This window comes from Dipodomys merriami, unplaced genomic scaffold (assembly GCF_024711535.1).
Source record: "Dipodomys merriami isolate MVZ:Mamm:240054 unplaced genomic scaffold, mDipMer1.0.p SCAF_4, whole genome shotgun sequence".
In the NCBI taxonomy this organism is placed as follows: Eukaryota; Metazoa; Chordata; class Mammalia; order Rodentia; family Heteromyidae; genus Dipodomys; species Dipodomys merriami.
Genome location: NW_027205603.1, coordinates 59,702,255 through 59,725,458, shown reverse-complemented (window position 1 = coordinate 59,725,458; position 23,204 = coordinate 59,702,255). Strand labels below are relative to the sequence as shown.

The following is a 23,204-nucleotide window of genomic DNA, read 5'->3' as shown; positions in this document are numbered from 1 at the left end:
CTGGGAATGTGGCTTAGTGGTAGAGAGCTTGCCTTGCATTCATGAAGCCCTGGGTTCAATTCCTCAGTACCACATAAACAGAAAAAGCCAAGTGGCTCAAGTGGTAGAGTGCTAGCCTTGAGCAAAAGAAGCTCAGCACCAGTGCCCAGGCCTCTGAGTTCAAGCCACAGGACTGGCAAAAAAAGAAATAAGAAAAAGAAAAAGAAAGAAAAAGCCTCATTTTGGCCTGGTGCCAGTGGCTCACACCTGAAATCCTAGTTACTCAGGAGGCTGAGATCTGAGTCAGTGAGACTCTTATTTCCAAAAAACCACTCAGAAAACTGGAAGTGGCACTGTAGCTCAAGTGGTAGAGCACTAGTCTTGAGCTGAAGAGCTGAGGGACAGCACCCAGGCCTAAATTTCAAGCCTCACAACTGACAAAAAAAAAAGAATCTGCAACCTTCAGTTAGTGGTTTATTAAATTATGCAGGTGATTTATTTACTGATTTGTGATCAAATAAAGTATAGTATGTGAGATGTCTTACCTTGGTTCACAAACATTGAGTTGTATTTCAGATTTAGATTTAACACAGGCACGGCCCAAATATTTTGTTGTTGATTTTCATCAGTATATTCAAGGTAAATATCATAAAATATAGGAGTGGGAAAGTCAGTTAAGATCTTAGACATAGGAATCTCACACTGGAAAATAAAATTAAAAATAAAAGTATCACAACTTTTAAAAAGCCTACTTATTATATTTGAAATTTCAGGTTTTCAAAATAAAGTATATCTATGTGTGACTTCTAAAACATGAATTCGCAAATATGATTCTTTTTGAAGGGGAAAAAAACCCAATGCTCTCAAACTGTAACAGTATAGAATTGCTCTGATCTTGACCTCTAGAGCACATATGGAGAAAAATAAACCTTCATTCCCAATATTAAATGCACATCAGTGCAGAGGTTTTAAAACCATTATTGTCCAATGTAATAAAATTTCAGTTCTTTTGATGGACAATGTCAATGACTTGATTCCCTTTAGTAGAGCTAAACTATTCTCCACTGCTTTCTACAAATCTATGGCCATGTATTCAGAGTAATCTACTGCAGTTCCCAATTATGCTATACCATTCTTTCTCTGATGTTGTAAATGCAGATTCTGCCTGACATTTCCTTATAGGCTGAGTTCTGTTTAATGCAGAACTCTATAATAGTCATTATAGAAGCCCAAGAATCACTTAACTCTATGAACCTTTGTATATTTACCTGAGAATTGGTATCTTATACATATCCATGGCACAATTTTTTTTTTTTTCCGTCAATAGTGGGGCTTGAACTCTGGGCATGGGTGCTATCCTTCAGCTCTTCAGCTCAAGGCTAGCGCTCTACCACTTGAGCCACAGTGCCATTTCTGGCCTTTTCTGCTTATGTGGTGATGAGGAATCAAACTCAGGGCCCCATGCATGCAAGGCAAGCTCTCTACCACATTCTCAGCCCTGAAAATTTTTATATTTGCCAATACAGCTGTTTTGCCTACTAGGCTATGAACCTGAGGCCAGGTTATATGTAATTACCATGGTTTCAAACCTAACAGAATATTTACTTTACAATTTATCTGATGCAAGACTGCACAAATTATCTAATCTTACTGAGCACCATTTCATTATCTGTGAAGAACAGATGAGAATCTCACATAGATATTTTATGAATCAAATGGGACAATGTACACTGTATTGGGTACTTAACAAGTATTGATTCTCCTAGCCCATATAAACATACAATAACAGTTCTTTTATAAAATGAAAAAGTAACATATAAGCTATTTCTAACAAAAAAAAGTTAGTTCATTTTCATGACAAAATTGTAGAAACTATAAAACAAAAATAATCCTAAATAAAGCCACCCAAGACAACCACTGTTAAAAAAGTTATTTATTTTCTTCAACTGGTTTTCATGATGGTATTTTAGGTTGTGGTTTTGTTCTATGTATGTATATGTGGTATTTTATCAAGAAAACATTTTTATTCACTACTATATGTCTTTCAGATGTTTAATGGATAACAATATTTCTTTATATTTGAATTTCAAAATGAAAAGTCATGCAAAACGAAGAAAGGAAGGGGGAAAATAAGAGGGAGAAAAAAAGATGCCTCTTCATTTGTTATTGGAGGTTAGTTCGAGTGAAGATACTAAAAATAAGGTCATGTTTTTAACTATTCAAAGTATTCAAAAGTATCATTACTTTTCAAGACCTGTAATACTAAAAAGAGTAGATAAATAATTGATTATGAGAACATGAGGATGTTTAAGACCCTATGGATGACAAGGAACTCTCTTCCTCCTGATTAAATTAGTGTTTTCTGTGAACAAATAATAATAAACTATAATAATAATATAGTTTCTTCCCTACTGAGTTCACTGGAGTTCAAAATTTCATATGCCATTCTAATTGTTGCTGATACATTTTCAAAAATAAAGACAAAATGCAGATTGTCCACTGTAGTTCAAACTTACATTTTGTTGATAGGTTGTTCCAAAAGAATAAGCAGCATTTAGTCTTGTCTCTGTATCTGGACAAAGCTTTAGCAAAAGAATACAAGTGATAAATATTTCTTACAAACATTTTCTTTGCTTAGAGTCAAGAGTTTTCTAGATCCCACATGGATATATGCTCTAACACTTACATAATGTAGTAAGGCTAGGAAAGCTAAGGGAAATATCTGTGTTATATTTACAGTAAAAACTTTAAAAAAAAAAAGGTTTAAGAAATTCCTATTTAAGGGATCAGAAAAAAAATTACCAGTGGTTTGTAATTGAGATGCTAGCAATTATCTAGTCTTTAGACTTTGTGTTTGCATGAGGCATAATTAAAAAGTATTAGTAATTCTTTAGCTAGAACCATGCTCACCTGTAAAATACCTCCTTCTAAACTTTGCCACTTGAGAAAATTTCCTCTTATATCATAGGAAGCAGCAACAAACTTCAGTTTTGTGTTCTGAGTAAAGAAAAACAACAATAAAATAGTCCATTTAAAAGCAACATTATGTAAGATATTTTTATTTTTACTTTTTTAAATTGAAAAATAAATTCAATTATTTTCACACCTAAGAGAACTGTACTTTTTTAACTTAAAAATTATTACTTCAGAATTGAGAGACAGTATTAGGGATAGAAATTTCCTTTCAAACTTATTAAATAGAGAGAATTGAACGTGGGGCAAAATATCATTCCTCCATTCTGGCAAGTTTAAAGGGTAGAGGTAGGGCTCAGCATGGTGGCTCATGCTTGTAATTTAAACTACTTGGGAGGTAGTGAGAAAGGAAGAATAACATTTGAGGTCAGCCACACCAAAGTTAGTTATCTCAACAACAAACTAAAAAAGGAAAAGAGCTGAGGACATGGCTTAGTGGTAAAGTTTTCAATTAACGAGCACAAGACCCTGGTATAATCCCCACAGTAAAAGGAGGGAGGTGGATTATAGCCTATAAAGTGCTGGGTCTTATCACAGAGACTCATGAAATATAAGGAAATATTTCTTAAAATTAAGAATAGAGATAATTTTGTATTTGGTGGTGGAAGTTCTCATCTCTAGTCCACAACTTACTAATTGCTGCTACAATCCAATAACCCAGAGCTAACTATATACTTCAGAAAGATAGCTATCTGCTCTTTAGTTCTTATGAACAGCTGATACCTATAGTTTTGTATCTAATTTTTTAAAATAACCTTAAAAACTTAAGAATTGTGATTAGTAACTTTATTAGCTTTGTAAGTTGCAAATCAAAATGTAGCTATCATTTACTGATTTAGACACTTGTACCTGGTTTTGTTCTTTAAAACTGAAATTTCTAGGAAGTGGGGTAGTACTGAGTACTTGAGGTGCCAATCCAAGCTTGTCTCCATAAAACAGCCATGGAAGATTCTGTCTCCTAAAAACAATTACATTGGTTCTAATATGAGAAATATCTCTTATTATTAATCTTCATAAAAGTAACTGTGCTGCATTTGATTCAAATGGCAGTTTTCCCAAAATATCCTCACCAAAATGGAATCGAATGAACAGTACTTAATCCAGCAGTATTTTCAAAGATATACTGAAACACTCGGCATGCATCAAATGTAGTAGCATCATAAGAATTCATGTTCATCACACAAATATTTCCGAGAGCTTGACAAGATGTTAGGTTGGCATACATCTACAAAACAACAATGGCAAAGAAACATAACATGATATTAATTGTGTAATCAAGAGTTGATATGAAAAATAAGCTAATTTTAATTTTAGTCATTGTATTAATTCTTTTTTTATTTTCTTGCTTTCAAATACCATTCCAGTAGCTTTGGTAGAAAAGAAATGCTCCATATAGGCAAAAGGAATAAGTACTTTAATTATACATTTTTAGGCTAAAATACAAGTAACTGAAAGAATTTAGTAAAATTTAGAACATGAGCTTGGCACCAGTAGATCATGCTTGTAATCCTAGCTACTCAGGAGGTTGAGATCTGAGGATCATGGTTCAAAGCCAGCCCAGGCAGGAAATCCTCCAATAAACCACCAGAAAATTGGAAGTGGTGCTGTGGCTCAAGTGGTAGAGTGCTAGCCTTGAGCTCAATTGCTGAGGGACAGTGTTCAGGCCCAGAGTTCAAGCCCCATGAACAACAAAAAAAAAAAATATATATATATATAAAACATGAGAATTAAAAAAACTATTAGGTAGAGGGGCTGGGGGTTTAGCCCAGTGGAAGGGCGCCTGCCCGGCGTGCGCAAGGCCCTTGGTTCGGTCCTCAGCCCTGGACAAAACAAAAAACAAAAAACCAAAAAAAACCCCAAAACTATTAGGTAGAATATTTACATCTCAAAGAAGAGTAGAGTTTGCATATTTGATTTGACAGATATAATCAAATTCATTTTGTATAAGCACTTTGTTTTATGAACAACCAAACAAGATCAACTGGGTGTGTTAACCTCTCAACTTCTCTCAACTTTCCCTACCAGGAAAATGCAACTGTCCAAAACTTTAGAGTGAACTAACTTCTTTTCCTCTCTCTATCCAATTCACCTGTAAATCCTATTGGCTCCATTTTCTAACTATGAAGATAGGCACTTCATTCATTTCTATGGTGCCATTTTGTTCACAGTTCTATTCTCCCTCACTCAGATTATTAAAACAATATTCTCAACAATGGAAACTGCTATGTCCATACCCCAACAAAATCTGTTCTCCATGTATAGCAATACTTTCAAACCTGAAGTAAGATCATGTCTTCCTTTGCACACAAATTCTGTTTTCAGAGGAACCCCCGATCCTTCCCAGAGCCACTTGCTACACTTCTGCAATCATCACTTTCCACTTGCCCAATTCAGTCTGCTTCAGCAGACTGAACTCTTGGCTCTGTCACCTTTGGTCCTGATGTGGTGTCTGCTAAGACCATTCTTCCCCTACACATTTCCATGGTTCATTTCACTTTTAGGTCTTTGCTAATAATACATGCCTGTCCTGACCAACCCTACCTAAAAACAGCATACCTATACTCTTTTTTTTTTTAATGTTCTTTACCCTGATTGTCTTCCAAGAACTTAGTACAATTTGACACTTAAGACTATTAACTCTATGTGGAATTCATTTTTCTGGTTTTTTTTTTTCCTGGAGTATCTAAGCTGATGGAGAATAAGGCCTGCTATACACTAGGAATCAATAAATGTTTACTAATTAGCAAATGTTTACTAAGTGACTTTCCTCAAACTGTCAACTGCTGCCAGATAAGCCTAGAGGTGTCTATTTGTATAATATGAATAATTGTTTCTTTACATACTCTCTTTTTAGCCCACCAGAAAGGCTTTATTTTTCCTATAAAATATTCTATCTATGTAGAATATAATATACTTAGAGAGAAAACTTTTAGGCTAAGAGTGATGCTTACGTGGTAAAGCACATGCTTAAAAATCTCCAGGTCTGGGGCTAAGAGTGATGCTTAAGTGGTAAAGCACATGCTTAAAAATCTCCAGGTCTGGGGCTAGGAAGGTGGCTCAGTGGTGAAGTGCTTGCCTCACATGCATGAGGCCTGGGTTCAATTCCTCAGCACCACATAAACAGAAAAAACCAGAAGTGGCTCAAGTGGTAGAGCTCTAGCCTTGAGCTGAAGAGCTGAAGGACAACGCCCAGGACCAGAGTTTAAGCCCCATGCCCACAAACAACAACAACAACAACAAAAAAAAAAAAAAAAAAAAAAAAAAAAACCCTCCAAGACCTGGTTTAAATCTCCAGTACAATAAAAGAAAACTGAGAGAATTTTTATCTGGGTAGAAAACAGCACCACAATTCTTCAAAGAAAATAAGAGTGTTTTTAAAAATTCAGACTTAGGGGCTGGGAAGGTGGCTCAGTGGTAGAGCACTTGCCTTGCATGCATGAGGCCCTGGGTTCGATTCCCCAGCACCACATAAGCAAAAAGAAAAAAAAAAGCCAGAGGTGGTGCTGTGGCTCAAGTGGTATAGCGCTAGCCTTGAGCTGAAGAGCTGAGGGACAGCGTCCAGGCCCAGAGTTCAGGCCCCACAACCGGACAATAAAAATTCAGACTTACCGAACATGCAGATGCGGTTGATTGCAAATATTTTGCAAACCATTCTGAATTTAAAGATATACCCTGTGAAGGAAAAATAAAGTTTAAAGTTCGAAGGAAGACTCAACTCTACAGTTTAGATTACATTAATATGTATATTGCTAAATGAAAAATGACTAATGAATCTTTCTTAATGCCAGTAGAAAAATAGAATCTAATGGAATTTTAAGAATTAAGTCTAATTAATATGATTTATTACAAACTGGACTGCAAATGAAATGAAAAGAAAAAAATATGTAATTCAAAACAACCACATGTGCCATTTCACTTATGGAAAAACTAAAAATGGCAAAAAAAGAAAAAAGGAAAGAACAGAACAAATCTTGACTAGGTTAACATTTGGTTACATTGAGTGAACATTCTGAGTGGTTAACATTTGCTGTTTACAGTTATTATAAATACTTTTCTTTTTTTAATTAATTTTTTTTTGCAGGTCATGGGGCCTGAACTCTGGGCCTGGGTGCTGTCCCTGAGCTCTTCAGTTCAAGGCTAGTTCTCTACTGCTTGAGCCACAGCATCACTGCTGGCCTTTTCTGCTTATGTGGTGCTGAGGAATCGAACCTAGGGCCCTGTGCATACAAGTCAAGCACTTTACCACAGAGCCACCTTCCCAGCCCCTGTAAATACTTTTCAAGATGACATATAACATCTGAGAAAAATGATTTCTAAGGAATGATTTCTAAGAAATAGAATATTTTACAGAGTAATTAACATTTAAAATCTTCCAAAAGGTGCTTCTCAAGCAATAGAGGATATCAGGATCACTGTTGGAACATCTTTCATTCCAAACTGAAATCAAACAGATTCTCCAGGATAAAACAAAGACTTACAGGCCCGTAAACCCAGTTATGTGGAGGTGGAGGTCTAAGGTAAAAAGCAGTTGTCTGAGGCTGCCACAGACAAAAACTGTGAGACCTTATCTGAAAAATAAATTACAACAAAAAAGAATGGCTCAAGTGGTAGAGCACTTGCTTAGCAAAGCCAAGGCTTTGAGTTCAAACCCTGGTAACACACACATACACACATAGGGCTGTAGATTCTCTGGCTAAGAATAACTGCTTTAATCTATACATCTTTCTAGGAAAAAAAAGCAAAAAACAAAAACAAAAAAATGAAACACACTAAGAACACATTACAGTAATTAGACATGAACAATCAAATTATATGTAACTTGGTACCATATCAAAGAAATGTAAAATAAAAATTGGAAGCACTATTTTCATCTCTCAGGTAAATAATTCTATCTTATGAAATTAATAAATGTATAGAAGAAAGCTTGAAGATACTCATCTAAACAATGATAAAAATGGAAAAGCAATGGCAGAAGGACTTGTAAATGTAGGCAAAATGGAGCCACATACAATGAGAGGGTTAAAGCTGCCCAATCATTTCACTTATACTCTAAGCCAGCAATTTAGAAATACTTCGGAAAAATCTAAAACTAAGGCTCTATACCACACTGGAAAAGATTAAAGGGACTTCTAAATGATTGGGCATCTCAGACCATGTAGGAAAAGCAAAGTGATTCAACTTGAATTACTTGAAAAAGAAAAAGAAAGCAAATTAGTGACAGTCAAGTTTGATAATCACACACTAAGACTGGGGAAGAATGCCCAGAAGACAAGCATTTTATTATAGAGGAGTCAATTTTCAGATGATCTCAGAGCTTTCTATGTAAGCTCTTGTTTTAGTATGTATTTTGTCTTTCTGGAACTACTTGGTACTTGTTTGTCACCCCACCAGACTACATTGAAGAAAGAGACTTTTTTTAATTTATCAAGATCCAGATTCTACCATCTCAGTAGCCTCACACTCTTCCCAATCACTCCTACTTCCTTACTGATGATACTGCTACCCTGCTGACTACCCCAAGATCTGCCTAGGATTTGTGAGCTCCTCAGTTCCAATACATTTACACCCCAGAGCTAAGGTATAGTTCAGTGGTAGAATGTGTGCCTAGCATGCACAAGGTCCTGGGTTTGATTACCAGCACCACAAAAAGGAAGGAAGGGAGGGAGAGAGGGAGAAAGGAAGGGAGGAAGGAAGGAAGGAAGGAAGGAAGGAAGGAAGGAAGGAAAGAAGGAAGGAAGGAAGGAAGGAAGGAAGGAAGGAAGGAAGGAAGGAAGGAAGGAAAGAGAAAGACATACTGTTAAAATCATACGATGATAAAAATTCCCTGCAGTGCTGAAACAAACTCCCCCTCTTTATATGGAAGGGAAAAAAAGATAAACCTATTTCTGGGAAGGTAGAAGTAACTGAATTGAGAAAGGAAGGAAGGAAGGAAGGAAGGAAGGAAAAGAGAGAGGGAGGAAGGGAGAGAGAAAAGGAAAGAAGGAAAGCAACAACCTAATTCAACTACTTTTCCTTTTTTGACCTAAGCCTTGTTACCATCACTGTTTGCTGAAAAAGCTCTGTCAGTTCTCAGTGCTCTCATCTATAAAACATGGAATCTGGATGAATGGATAAAAAGAGTCACAATTTCTTCTAGGTGCCACTTATAGGCACTGCACTGTAAGCAAGTATAGTATCTGATTTACAGATAATAAACTCAAGTTTAGAAATGGTAAGTAGTCCAAAGTCCAAGGACACAAAATTAATCATTGGTAAATCCAGGGATAAAATCTAGAGTCTGTGGAGCTCTAATCTATAATATATTGTTTTGTTTTGGTCAGTCCTGGGCTGAACTCAGAGCCTGAACACTGTCCCTGAACTTTTTTTGCTCAAGGCTAGCACTCTACCACTTGAGCCACAGCACCACCTCCAGCTTTGTCTGTGTATGTGGTACTGAGGAATCAAACCCAGGGCCTCATGCATGCTAGGCAAGCACTCTACCACTGAGCCACCTTCCCAGCCCTATATTGCAATTTTTTTTAAATTTAATTTTATTTTATTTGTGAACATACTGTTCAGAGGGGTTACAATTACATGGGCAGGATAATGCGTACATTTCTTACCAAGTATTGCAGCCTCCTCCTTTGGTTTACCCTTCACATCCCTTCCCAGCCTCCCCCCTCCCCCCAATCCCAATCCTTCTCCTTCCCCCTCCTTCCCCCCGCCCCCGATATTGCAATTTTTATAGGACCTACATTGGACATTTTCAGTTTAAACAGTGAAATTCACTGGAAAAGCAAGGAGCATAGACAAGCTAGCACTATACTTATAAATTATAAGGCTGAGCTAGAGGACTAATATTTCTTAGGTTAATTCTGTTTCAAAGTGACATACACAGAAATACTTTGCATTTCAGCCTTAAATTAACCAAAGTAATGCAGAAAAAGTCTTCATGATTTAACAAAATAGCAAAGCATACTTACAAGCTTTCCTTGACGTACTGTTGAAATTATACGTTGATGAAAATTCCCTGCAGTGCTGAAACACAATCCCCCTGTCTTTATATGGAAGGGGAAAAAAGATAAACCTATTAATGAGAAGGTAGAAGTAACTGAAATGAGAATATATACTTTATCAATGTGATTATCCTTACTAGAATGTTTGGTCCTAAACATGCACAGGACTTGCTGGTATTGATGAATGTTGGACCACATCGGACACACCTGTTTGACATTAAAAAAAAATAATTTTGAATGGGAGCATGGTTCAAGTGGTAGAGCATGTGCCTAGCAAGTATGAGGCCCTCAGTTCAGTCCTCAGTACTACAAATTTTTTTTAAGTTAGTAAATTATAATATACATATTTTGAGAACTACTAGTCTTCCTAAATGCCAATAAAACAGATTAATTCACTATACTGTTACTTAAACAAAATAGCAACACTGATTTACTTTTATATCATTTTTGTGTTGTATAAAACAATAAAATTAACCAATAGTAGGATTATTTTCCCAACTATATTCATGGGAATATATACAATGAATAATACTGAAGTGTACCCATGGCAAAGTCAACCAAGTTACAAAAGAGCCTAATAATCTCATATAAATTAAATCAATTTTTACAGGTAGTTACATCAAATATACTTTTTGTTGTTGTTGTCGGTCATGGGGCGTGAACTCTGGGCCTACATGCTGTCCCTCAGCTCTTCAGCTCAAGGCTAGGACTCTACCACTTGAGTCACAGTACCACTTCAGGTTTTCTGGTGGTTAATTAAAGAGTCTTATGGACATTCCTGCCTGGGCTGGTTTTGAACCAAAATTCTCAGATCTTGGCCTCCTGAGTAGTTAGGATTACAGGCATGAGCCATTGGCACCCAGCTTCAAATATACTTTTCTTATTTTATCTGCCACAAAGTAAAAAGGTATCATAAGCTAAAAAGATGAGTATTATTCCCTCTTGAAACCTATTCTTAAATGTATTAGGCTTGGGAAGTATTACAAGAGAAAAACCTCGGGTTTAGTAGGCAGTTTTGGATGCTGCAACTCAGGTCAATCTGTTGATACTTGTAAAATAATATAATGTTACAATGTTATATATTACTATTTCTATGTAACATTATTATATATAAAGGAAAGGTTCAGCACCATATTTGGGGCATAATTATACTTTAGGCTATATAAAAACTAAATAATAACAAACAGAAATAACTAACTTTTGCTAACTTTTGTGACTTTTGTGACTAATGTTACACTGTACTAAGAACTTACCGGCTTTTTTTTTTTTTTTTTTTTTGGTGGGGGGGATCCTAAGGCTTGAACTCTGGCCATTGTGCCTGAGCTGGGTCGGGTCGTGGGGCCTGAACTCTGGGCCTGGGCGCTGTCCCTCAGCTCTTCAGCTCAAGGCTAGTGCTCTACCACTTGAGCCACAGCACCACTTCTGGCTTTTCTAAGTAATTTATTGGTGATAAGAGGTTCATGAAGTTTCCTGCTTGGGCTGGCTTTGAACTATGATCCTCAGATCTCAGCTTCCTTTGTAACTAGGATTACAGGCATAAGCCACCAGTGCCTGGCTACCCATTTATTTTTTAGTCATTACTCTTCACAAAGTGGGTGGTACATTTCCACAAAGGACTGGGACTTACTGAGCTACTAATGTCAAACAACTATAAACTTCACCAAGATTTGAACCTTAACCTCCCTTCTGCTCTGGGCCTCAGCTTCTTCATATGTTAATATTTACCTCTACCTTCCTTTGGATCATGAGTAACAAGTGATATGACAGGAAAATACTCTTCCAAAATGCAAAAAATGTAAGATGATAACAAATATCAATCAATATTAATATATATTTACAATAAATTACAAAAAGGCTGGGAAGATGGCTCAGTGGTAGAGCTCTTGCCTTGCATGCCTGAGGCCCTGGGTTCGATTCCCAGCACCACATAAGCAAAAAGAAAAAAGCCGTGGCGCTGTGGCTCAAGTGGTAGAGCACTAGCCTTGAGCTGAAGAGCTGAGGGACAGCGCCCAGGCCCAGAGTTCAGGCCCCACGACCCGACCCAAAAAAAATAAAATTAAATTAAATTAAAAAAATAAATTACAAAAATGTAAGGTGACACTAATAAAGTCAGCTCCTAGTGTATTACTAACCTGTTTCCTAAAGTGTTTGCTTCTGTGAAAGAATTTTCACTTTTGTCACAAAGCTCACAAGTTGCTTGGGATAACAATGTTCCATTGACATTTCTTTCCACTAAAACAATTGAGAAGTAAAATTAAGATATAATGCATAATAAACAGATAAACTTCTATTTACTCAGAAATATTAAATAAACTCACTTATAATTATTAAAATAATTATCAAAGCACATTGTTTACATAATAGGCATGTCAAGCAATTACTATAATAAAAGTATAGAAAGGGAAAGTAGTCCCCATTCCCATATGAAGAAATAAAAAAACTAATTTTCCAAGTTATAATAACAAATCAATTAACATTTTTCTTCAAAAATTTCCTACTGTCATGATGGGATGTGGAAACAGTATTTTTAGGGACTGCTCTAACTTGAGGGGCTTCTGATAATGCCTATTGAAATCTTAAATTCAAATATTCTATATAGCATTACAATTTCCTTTTCAGATATACAACCTACAGACATACTTGTACATGTGTATAAAGATATTCACTGAGGCATTATTTGTTAGAAAAAATCAATATCTAACAGAATATCTAAAGAGTTTCTCTATGCTGTAAAATACTGTGGAAGGGCTGGGAAGGTGGCTCAGTGGTAGAGTGCTTGCCTTGCATGCATGAGGCCCTAGGTTCAATTCCTCAGTACCACATAAGCAGAAAAAGCCAGAAGTGGCAATGTGGCTCAAGTGGCAGAGCACTAGCCTTGAGCTGAAGAGCTGAGGGATAGCATCCAGGCCCAGAGTTCAGGCCCCACAACTGACAATAAATAAATAAGTAATAAAATAATAAATAAAATACTGTGGAAAAGATGTAAAAGAATGATATAGTCATAACTGGTAGCACATGTCTGTATTCTTAGCAGACAGAAGGCTGTGGCAGGAGAATTGAGAATTCAAGGTTTGAGGTCACCCTGGGCTATATGGTCAGAACCTATTTCAAGGTTTTTTCCACTCTTACCCTTCTACACTCAGTTCTTCATGCTATAGGCAAGATTGTTACCAGTTTCTTATGAATCCAGAAATAGGTTATGCAAATGTAAGCACGTACACATATACATAATTATAAGTACTCAATAAATATTGGTGGATAAAGGAATAAATAATGCCTCTTCCTTTTCTGTTCAACATAATTTGGATTTCTTTCTACAGCAAGATGTGGAAAGCTATCTCATTATTTTCTGTGGCTGCATTCTTTGCCACTGTATACATATACCATAGTTATCTCCTCTTGATAAGAATGTTACATTGTTTATAATCTTTTTAGGAATAATGCAGCCTCAAAACCTATGTATGCATACCCTTCTTCAGACATACCATTAAATATCTGAATGAGAAATTTCTAGATGAGCAATGATTAAACAAAGATGGCCTGAATTTTAAAATTTGGTAAATGTCAATTTGTTCTCCCAAAAGGTTATACCAATTTCCAATTGTTTAGTAATATATGAATGACTACCTTTACAAAAAAATGTAAAGACCTGTTAAGTTAAAATCTAATTTCTGTCAGCAATGAGGGGAAAAAGCTGAGAGTCCCTGAGTCCAAGCTTCAGTATAGGCATGGGTAAAAAAATTTAAATAATATTATAAATCACCAAACTATTTAATGTTCATTATAAACAAACTCAAGTAAAAAAATCACCACCACCATTTTATTAAAAAAAAAAAAGTAATCTTACCTAAAATTTGTCCAGGGGGACATTGGCATTTTCCTTCTGCAGTTAAGTCACTAGGGCAAGAAATACAGTTCCAGCCATCTTCAGTAACACCTTTCTAAATTAAAAACAGAACAAAAACTTCTTAATTTTTTGGGATCTTTTACTCTTGCTTAGCTTTTCTGATCAAAACTAGCACTTTATTACTGGAGCCACTCCTCCGCTTTCACTTTTTTTTTTTCCATCCTGGGGCTTGAACTCAGTGCCACTTCCAGTTTTCTGATTTTTTTTTTTTTTTTTTTTTTTTTGTCGGTCGTGGGGCTTGAACTCTGGGCCTGGGCACTGTCCCTCAGCTCTTCAGCTCAAAGCGAGCGCTCTACCACTTGAGCTACAGCGCCACTTCCGGTTTTCTGGTGGTTTTATTGGAGATAGGAGTCTCACGGTCTCTCCTGCCCGGGGCTGGCTTTGAACCGCAATCCTCAGATCTCAGCCTCCTGAGTAGCTAGGATTACAGGCGTGAGCCACCAGCGCCCGGCTCTGGTGGTTTTTTTATTGGAGATAAGAGTTTCACAGAGGGCTGGGAAGGTGGTTCGGTGGTAGAGCGCTTGCCTTGCATGCCTGAGGCCCTGGGTTCGATTCCTCAGCATCACATAAACAAAAGCTGGCAGTGGTGCTGTGGCTCAAGTGGTAGAGCGCTAGCCTTGAGCTGAAGAGCTGAGGGACAGCGCCCAGGCCCAGAGTTCAGGCCCCACAACCAGACCCCCCCCCACAAAAAAGTTTCACAGACTTTCCTGCCCCAGCTAGTTTTGAACTGTGATCCTCAGATCTCAGCCTCCTGAGTAGCTAGGATTACAGGTGTGAGCCACCTATGCCCAGCCAACTTTCACTTTTTACTGGTTAACTGGAGAAAAAAAACGTTGGATTTGTCTGCCCAGGATGGCTTTGAATCAGCACCCTTACATTTCAGCCTTCTGAGTAATTAAGATTATAGGTATGAACATGCAGAAAACTAAAAGTGGACCCCAGCCTATCACCATGCACCAACATCAACTCAAAATGGATTAAAGACCTTAACATTAAACCTGAATCTCTGAAACTACTGCAGGAACTTCCTGAACAGAGTCCCAGGGTCACAACAAATTGGAGAGAGACTTGACAAATGGGACTACCTTAAAATAAAAAGCTTCTGCACAGGGCTGGGAAGGTGGCTCAGTGGTAGATCGCTTGCCTTGCATGCCTGAGGCCCTGGGTTCGATTCCTCAGCACCACATAAGCAAAAAAGAAAAAAGCCAGAAGTGACGCTGTGGCTCAAGTGGTAGAGCGCTAGCCTTGAGCTGAAGAGCTGAGGGACAGCGCCCAGGCCCAGAGTTCAGGCCCCACGACCAGACCCCCCAAAAAAAAAAAAAAAAAGCTTCTGCACAGCTAAAGTTATAGCAACCAAGCTAGAAAGACAATCAACTAACTGGAAAAAATATTTACCAACACTGTTTCAGACAAGGGGTTAATATCCAATATATTCAGGGAACTCAAGAAACTAGTCCCTCCCAAACCCAACAAACCAATTACTAAATGGGCAAGGTAACTAAAGAGAGATTTCTCAGAAGAGATACAAATGGCAAAGAAACACATGAGGAAATGTTTACCATTCCTGGTTGTGAAGGAAATGCCAATAAAGACAACCCTGAGATACCACCTTACCCCAGTCAGAATGGCCCACATCCTAAAGTCAGCCAATGACAAATGCTGGAGGGGATGCAGAGAAAGAGGAACCCTATTACACTGCTGGTGGGAATGTACACTTATACAACCATTTGGAAAGCAGTCTGGAGGGTCCTCAGAAAAAGCTAAATATTGACCTCCCTTATGACCCAGCCATACCACTTCTAGGCATCTATCCTGAACAACAGGAACAGTATACAAGAACACAAGCACCTCTGTGTTTATTGCAGCACTGTTCACAATAGCCAGGATATGGAAACAACCCAGATGTCCCACCACAGATGAATGGATCCAAAAATTGTTATACACAATGGAATATTATGCACCTATTAGGACAAAATAATGGATTTGCAGGGAAATGGATGGATCTAGAAGAAATCATGTTGAGTGAGACAAGCCAAGAGCAAAGAGACAAACAGCACATGGTCTCCCTGATAAGTGGATGTTAAAATCCAAAACTTAAGGGGATACGACAAAATTAACAAGATTTAAGAAACAAAGGACTTCCACTCATCTGGTCAAATCACTACTAAATAACTCCATGCTGCTGATCACATATATGGTATACATGCGCACACCAGAGGGAAACCAGGAGGACGACACAGAACTAGAGGGAATCAGGGAAAAACATACAACAGCAAGGACCCATCAGCTGCACTGGACATTGATCAAAATGAACTAAGCAACTCAATGGCAGCGATGGGAGGAAAGGAACGAGTGGTAAACAGGGAATAGCTGATGCTATGCAAAACAAAAGAAATGTACATATCACCCAATGTGGAAGAAATAACTGTATTGCAAAGCTCATAGAACTCATAAATGTTATAGACCACGATAGACAATTTGCCCCATGAAAATTAGAATGTGTTTGTGACTTTAACTAAGCATCACTATCCCACAATACTGTGAAATTTGGGAAATTATGTAATCACTTAATCACAATAAAGAACTTGAAAAAAAAAAAAGATTACAGGTATGAGCCACTGCACCTAACATTTCTCTCTTTCTTTTACTTTTTTTCTTTTTTTTGTGCCAGTCCTGGGGTTTGAATTCATGGCTTGGGTACTGTCCTTAAGCTTGAAGGCTAGAGCTCTACCACTTGAGACACAACTCTCCTTCCAGCTAACTGGAGATAAGAGCCTCATAGAATTTCCTGCCCAAGTTGGATTTGAATTAAGCTTCCTGAGAGGCTAGGAGTAGGTGTGAGCCATTGATGCCTGGCAACTTTTTTCTTAGTAGATCATGTAAGTTTAAAAAATTTTTTTAGTCAATTTTTCATTCATAATATAAATGATAATAAAATTCAACAAGATATGACAAACAGAGTTGGCTGATAGCTTTATCTTACCTCTTCTGAAATATTCTATATTTAAAATTTTAAGGCTGGGAGCCGCACCTGTAATCCTAACTACTCAGGAGGCTGGTATCTGAGGATCATGGTTCAAAGCCAGACCAGCAGGAGAGTCCGTGAGACTCTTATAAACCACCAGAAAACTAAAAGTGGTGCTGTGGCTCAAGTAGTAGAGCTCTCACCTTGAGCTGAAGAGCTCAAGGACAGCACCCAGGCCCTGAGTTCAAGCCCCAAGATTGCCAAAAAAAAAAGAGTAAAGATTCAAGAATATTAGTTTTAAAATTTTAAGTTATGATTCAGAATGAGTGAACTTTATGACCTATAAATTATACAAGTAGTTAAAATCAATTTATGGGACTTTTTCCTTTTAGCCATAAATAAATTGTACACTACTAAAGGTTTGTGGTAATGTCTGACATCATTCAAAATTGAACCTCTTATACTAGATGGTGTAGGAAAAACCTAGAATATTACTATTAAGTTACAAATATGTAACTAATATAATGGTAAACACAATATAATGCCATAAATTATCTTAAATTTTGGTTGAAAAAAGAAGTAGACATGAACTTTGCTGCCTGGATTGGCTTCAAATCAGGATCCTCAGATCTCAGCTTTCTTAGTAGTTAGGATTACAGGCATAAGCCACTGGTGCCTGGCTAGGATCATTTTTATTTTTATTGGTAGCTTTTTGTCAAGTTCTCAGCTCAGACTATTATTTCCAAAAATATCAAAATGACAACCAGATATAGCCATAATGAAGACCTTTAAATCGGCCCAACTAGTAACTTTCCATTAAGTTTTCAGATTTATTTTAGTCTGACAATGAGAAGAAACATTACTACAAAAATCAGAACTATCACTCAGAGCATTTTTAAAAATGATCAGAAAATGTATTTTAACTGAGAATTATCCCATATAATAAGTATTATTTACTATTTTTCCCCCAAATTATATAATGACATGCAAGAAAACAGCAAGACATAATTTAACTATTTATTGATGCAGTTGGCATTACACAAACTACTTTAGATACCATTATGAACATCAATCCTCAAATAAAACTGTTGACACAGTAAATCTATAACACTGACTTAATGTGTACCAATGAATATCCTTAGTTGTTCCACATATGTGATATTTGTCTACTTTCCTTTTAACTGAATTACTTTATGAGGAAAAATTAAAAGTACAAATTTTTAGGCCTTGTTTTGTTTACAGACTAAACATTAATGAGATATATTTCTGTAACTTTTTTCTAAGTTTACTTTTCAAAATATATTCTAGTAAGTATAAAGTTAGCTTAATCATTTTAAAGTTTGTGGGAAATGAAGTAAATGCTATATTGAAGTTAAAGACATTTATTACATCTCCCAAAAAAGTAACTTTAAATTCTTTCATACCATGTTTTCCGGGCACTTTTTACAAGTAATGGCAGATCCTCCAAGATTAGAGATCATCTGAAATCCTGGTAGGCAAACACATGAAGTTCCTAAAATGAAAAGAGTCAAATTTTTATTTTATTTTTTATTATTTTATCAGTCATGGGGCTTGAACTCTGGGCCTACGTGCTTTCCCTGAGCTCTTCACCACAATGCTAGTGCTCTACTACTTGAGCCAAGAGCCAATTCTGGTTTTCTGGTGGTTAATTGGAGATAAGAGACTCACAGACTTTCCTGCCTGGGCTGGCTTCGAACCTTGATCCTCATTTCTCAGCCTCTTGAGTAGCTAGGATTACAGTGTGAGCCACTGGTGCATCAAAGAGTCAATTTTGTACTTGAGAAATAAAAAGAATCTCCAACAGAACTTTCTTTGCATGTGCCAGTCCTGAGGCTTGAACTTGGGGCCTGGGTGCTGACTCTGAGCCTTTCTTTTTGTTCAAGGTTAGTGCTTTACCATTTGGAGTCATAGCTCCACTTTTGGCTTGTTAGTGGTTAATTGGAGACAAGAAAATCAGACTTTCTTGCCTGGCTAGCTTTGAAAGGAGATCCTCAGATATCAACATCTTGAGTAACTAGGATCACAGGTGTGAGCTACCAACTGCCCAGCAGAACTTTTAATAATTCTTAAAATCCTGAGAAATTGTACTACATATTGGTTAACAGAAAAATTCTGGAGGGCTGGGAAGGTGGCTTAGTGGTAGAGTGCTTCCTGGGTTTGATTCCTCATTACCACATAAATACAAAAAAGTGGCGCTGTGGCTCAAGTGGTAGAGTGCTAGCTTTGTGCAAAAAGAAGCTCAGGGACAGTGCCCAGGCTGTGAGTTCAAGACCCAGGACTGGCAGAAGAAAAAGAAAAACTCTGGAGCCAATATTGTCTGGTTTCAAAATTCTAAAAATTAGACTTCTTGAGTTCCAGTCTTAGTTCTCCTACTTAGCTGCACCACATTGAGCAAGTTAGAGTTTCTTTCTCTGTATCTGAAGAAAATAACAGTATTTATTACACTGAATTCTATATTATATGTAAAATTCTTAGAGATATATCTGGCAATAGTGGGTATCATATTGTAATATTTAAGTTAAAGCAAAACTAAATTATTAAAAGCTATTTAACTTCTATTGAAAAAAAGAAAAATATACATTTATATCATTAAACCATAAACATTTAATTCATTTTAATTCAGTCTTATTAGGAAACTTAACTTCTCTCAAATAAATTAGCCTCTGTTTCTTTTTTTTTTGTTTTGTTTTGTTTTTTTTGTCGGTCGTGGGGCTTGAACTCTGGGCCTGGGCGCTGTCCCTCAGCTCTATCAGCTCAAGGCGAGCGCTCTACCACTTTAGCTACAGCGCCACTTCCTAGCCTCTGTTTCAAAAGGTAGTCAGTACACATTAGAAGATAATTATTCAGCTGGGCATAGGTGGCTCATTCCTGTAATCCTAGCTACTCAGGAGGCTGAGATCTGAGGAACACGGTTCAAAGCCAGCTGGAGCAGGAAAGTCCGCGAGACTCTTATCTCCAATAAACCACCAGAAAACCAGAAGTGGAGCTGTGGCTCAAGTGGTAGAGTGTTCTCCTTGGGCTGAAGAGCTGAGGGACAGCGCCCAAGCCCAGAGTTCAAGACCCACTACCGACAAAAAAAAAGATAATTGTTCGGCTAGATAGACAAGGATAGCATGATAGCATTCTCTACGGGGCTGTTTAAGTGGAAACATTACTCATGGGAGCCTATGTAGCACAACACATACAGTTATCTCCATTCATAAATATGAAACAAATTAATGTTCATGTTAGAGATTGAAATATTTTCTCATCCATATTTCCTAACTTGGACAGCATAATGTGCACTGCGCAATGACTTCAAAAGGATATATTAAATCTGAAAATGTTAATTCCATGGATGGCTAACTTAAGACTGAAAACATTTTAAGACTTTCACTTATGGGAAAAGATGTATTATTATGGGAAGTTTTAGTGAGAACCGAGAACAAATAGTAAACGTTTTAGGAGGAAAAATAAGCCCGATTTATAAAGATTTTAAGAGCAATCAGAAACGCTGCACAGTAAAAGTGAACACAATCTTACTAGGAAAACTATATACAGGAAATGCATGGGCTGAGACTGTGAGGGTGGACTGGTGAGTTCTCCCAGTTTCCATTTTGGGTGACACCAACCACGTCCCAGCGTCCCTGGGCTTCAGTTTCGTTAAATGTTCAGTAAAGAGACTGGACCAGTCATATGTAAGGGGTTCTAAATTTCGGAGATCTACAAGGCAAAATGAAGGGATACCAACGTTTATAGATGCTACTTCCCATTTCCTCTCTCATCTTTCCTGTCACTAGTACAAGGCAGGGTGTTACTTTGGTCAGGTCCAGCCCAGAATCATCTCACCCCGGGCATCTGGCCTCTGGTGGGCTCCACACGGCACACAGGAGAGCGCAGAGATATCGAAATACTGGTCGTGGCCGCAGGACTCCGGCTTCCGGAAAGGAAAGGAGAAGGCCTGGGTCAGTGAGACGCGACCGAGGACCATGAGGAGGAACGCAGTCACAGCCCTGGCGGATAAGACGGACCAAACCGCCATGGCTACCTCAGCCCCAGCGCGCGTCTCCATGGTACCCACACCCGCAACTGCGCAGTCGCCAGGTTCCCGTCAGGCGCTGCGGCGACTCCGCCAAGCTGATTGGATAATTCAGGTTCCGGGAATCCCGGCTGACTGGTTGGTTGCTAGGCTACCGGACGCGCGGGAAGGTGCTGCCTCCCAGAGACCCAGGCAGGCACCTATTTAATCCTTAAGGAATGCCTTGCAAGGCCGAGACTCCGGAAACAATAGCACAGCAAAGGAATATCTGATTAGAACAACTAAACCAAATCTAAGAACTGTTATCTAGACTCGCTGGTGGCTCAAGCATATTTAATCCCTGCTATTCACTGAGGCTAGCTGTTCCAAGAGAGCTCCAGCAAGGTAAGTCCTGGAGACTCTCATCTCCAATTAAGCGCGCGCACACACGCCAAAAGTAGGAATGAAGGTATGGATCAAGTGATAGAACACCTAGCATTGAGCAACAGTTAAGGGGGGCAGAGTTCAAGCCCCACTCCAGGCACCAAATAAAAGTAGTTTTATGAAACAATTAAATAATACTTATATCAGAATATATCCACACTATGCAGTTTTCTTGGGAAATAAATGTATGTTGACAAATGTTGGGTTTAAAAAGCAAAATAAAGACCTATAATGTTTACAAATGCTAGTTCTCATTCTCTTCTACTCTCTCCTGTCACCTGCTGTTGCTCTTTCATCTCCCTTTCTATTTCTTTTATCTTCCGTATCTGGGCTGTCTAGATACTACCCTGAAAACTATCCCTCACCCTTGAGAGGTGAAGGACTGGCACTAAGAAAAGGGAATTACTGACAACATTTTTTTGTTGTTGTTTATCATGGGATTTGAACTCAGGGCCTGGACACTGTCCCTAAGCTCTTTTTGCTCAAGGCTAGCACTCTATCACTTTGAGCCACAGCTCCACTTCCAGTTTTCTGATGGTTAATTGGAGATACGAGTCTCAAGTGTAATAACCAGGGGAACACGATAATCAGCTTTGCCCCCTCATCAACGTGGTGGACCCCTGGCTCCCTGGAAGGGGCAGGGCATCAACAGGCCAGCCTCACTGCTCTGCAGACCAGGCCACTGGAGGGGTCTCTAGAGACTGACATTGCTACCCCCCCCCCCGGGCATGTCACCGATAGGGGGACGAATGTACTGCTGGACAGGGTGAGGTGTCAAGCCCCGCATGGACAGCTTGGGGGAGGGGCATGAATGGTGGTTGGAAACCTTTAGGCAGATGAAACTGTGAGTCCTGTTGGAGTGAAGAGAGTGCGGGAGGAGAAAGCCTGCCACAGCAGAGCAGGGCAGGCCTGTGGAGGCAGGGCATGCCTCTTCAAAAGGTCATTCGGGGCTTCCTGGAGAAGGATCTTCCTCTAGAGAGGCCTGTGGAGAGGCACCAACTGGAAAGAACAGGGCAGGCCTGTGGAGAGTGGAGAGGTGTGCAGAGGAAGAAGGAAAGAAAAGGTAAAGCCTTCCCCTTTGATGTTTGGAGGTTTGTAGACCAACTAATAAAGGTCGGGGCTGCCCATTGGAAGCATGGAGGTTTTGTGGTCGAGGCTGCTCTTAGTTCTGGGTATCTAGCTCAGTACAAGGTAGTTGTAGGCCCCTTTCTGGTGTAAATAGCGTAAATAATTTTTTGTCACCTTTAACTGTGCCTCGAAGGATTGTCTCCGTCTTTAGAGGTCATAATTCAAGGAAGGACTGGAAATATGGCTTACTGGTAGAGTGCTTGGGTAGCATGCATGAAGCCTTGGGTTTGATTCCTCAGTAACACATAAACAGAAAAAGCAGGAAGTAGCACTGTGGCTCAACTGGTAGAATGGTAGTCTTGAGCAATAGAAGCTCAAAGACAGTGCCCAGATGACTTGGGTTCAAACCCTAGGACTGAAAAAAAAAAAAAAGTCTCAAGGATCTTTCTGGCCAGGCTGGCTTTGAACTGTGATCCTCAAAGCTCAGCCTCCCAAATAGCACAGTTACAATTTTGAGGGCTTAGGGTACAGCTCAGTATAAGGGTGATTGCCTATGATGAGCCAGGTCCTGGGTTTGATCCCTGGCACCACAAAATATCTCGCTGATTTAAATATGCAATATTGTAATATTACCATAGCTTAATAACTGGGAAAAATTGACTTTCCTTTGAGACTTTTGTCTTTCTACTTTCATTGTTTTGAACCTAGAAAATAATGTGCTTAAAATAAAATAATCCTGGGCTGGGAAGGTGGCTCAGTGGTAGAGTGCTTGCCTTGCATGCATGAGGCCCTGGGTTTGATTTCTCAGCACCACATAAGCAGAAAAAGCTGGAAGTGGTGCTGTGGCTCAAGTGG

At 38.5% G+C, this 23,204-nt stretch overlaps 1 protein-coding gene across 2 annotated transcripts in view; it reads right to left on the bottom strand.

Moving 5' to 3' along the window:
* Window positions 1–20,893, bottom strand: part of Tmem67 (transmembrane protein 67) — a 70,324-nt gene extending 49,431 nt beyond the window's left edge. For both annotated transcript variants that reach the window (XM_069991061.1, XM_069991060.1), the window contains exons 1-12: window positions 20,669–20,893; window positions 18,244–18,332; window positions 13,795–13,888; window positions 12,080–12,179; window positions 10,085–10,154; window positions 9,915–9,989; window positions 6,562–6,624; window positions 4,023–4,177; window positions 3,802–3,910; window positions 2,890–2,976; window positions 2,496–2,561; window positions 525–681 (exon numbers count right to left, since the gene is read on the bottom strand). In XM_069991061.1, coding sequence (XP_069847162.1) covers window positions 525–681; window positions 2,496–2,561; window positions 2,890–2,976; window positions 3,802–3,910; window positions 4,023–4,177; window positions 6,562–6,624; window positions 9,915–9,989; window positions 10,085–10,154; window positions 12,080–12,179; window positions 13,795–13,888; window positions 18,244–18,332; window positions 20,669–20,891 — 1,288 coding nt within the window. In that variant the 5' untranslated portion in view covers window positions 20,892–20,893. The remainder of the gene's footprint in view (window positions 1–524; window positions 682–2,495; window positions 2,562–2,889; window positions 2,977–3,801; window positions 3,911–4,022; window positions 4,178–6,561; window positions 6,625–9,914; window positions 9,990–10,084; window positions 10,155–12,079; window positions 12,180–13,794; window positions 13,889–18,243; window positions 18,333–20,668) is intronic.
* Window positions 20,894–23,204: the final 2,311 nt, after the last annotated feature.